At 34.7% G+C, this 623-nt stretch overlaps 1 protein-coding gene across 1 annotated transcript in view; it reads right to left on the bottom strand.

Annotated features, from left to right (window-relative positions):
* Positions 1-239: 239 nt before the first annotated feature.
* Positions 240-623, bottom strand: part of LOC102590100 (LRR receptor-like serine/threonine-protein kinase RCH1) — a 5,824-nt gene continuing 5,440 nt past the window's right edge. The window contains exon 4 of the mRNA XM_006367511.1: positions 240-290. Coding sequence (XP_006367573.1) covers positions 240-290 — 51 coding nt within the window. The remainder of the gene's footprint in view (positions 291-623) is intronic.

Below are 623 nucleotides of genomic sequence, written 5' to 3'. Positions count from 1 at the left end.
AAAAAAATCAGGAGATACTGCAGAATACAGGAACTTTTGTGATCAAGGATTATGACATGGCTGGGCAATGAGCAACAACAAGTGGAAAATCAAGAAATCAAGACTTAAGAGGTAAAGATATGACAAAAAAAAACAAGTTGTGGGGGTAAAGTTGCCTCTGTGGGACCTATAGGTCATGATTTCGAGTTGTGGATTCAGTCATTGATGTTTACGTGGAGGTAGTTTGCCTGCATTACGATTTACAACCCTTGGATGAGAGCCTTCTCCATATCTCGTGCATCGAGCTGTTTCTGTTTTTTTTAAAATCATGTAGGCATTATGATCATAGCATTTTTTGTCATTGCTCTTTTTGTTTGTTGTCTTGATGTTATATGTCCTCTTGGTGTTTCCCATGAAAAACATTTACTATATTACTTGCCTATTTCTATTCATATAGATAATTCCTCTTAACAATTTACAAAAAGATCATTCTGCTTCAAGATTTTCAAGAGGATCGATTTAGTTTTAGTCATTCAATTTACTTGTTCTACCATTTTGCAACACTAATATTAAGAGGAAACAGTGACATTTATTGCAACCAACTAGCATTTCTGAAAACAGAATCATGCACAAATCAAGTGCTA

Source organism: Solanum tuberosum, unplaced genomic scaffold (assembly GCF_000226075.1).
Source record: "Solanum tuberosum cultivar DM 1-3 516 R44 unplaced genomic scaffold, SolTub_3.0 scf00814, whole genome shotgun sequence".
Taxonomy (NCBI): Eukaryota; Viridiplantae; Streptophyta; class Magnoliopsida; order Solanales; family Solanaceae; genus Solanum; species Solanum tuberosum.
The sequence above is the reverse complement of the archived record's forward strand: the minus strand, read 5'-3'. Positions and strand labels throughout refer to the sequence as shown.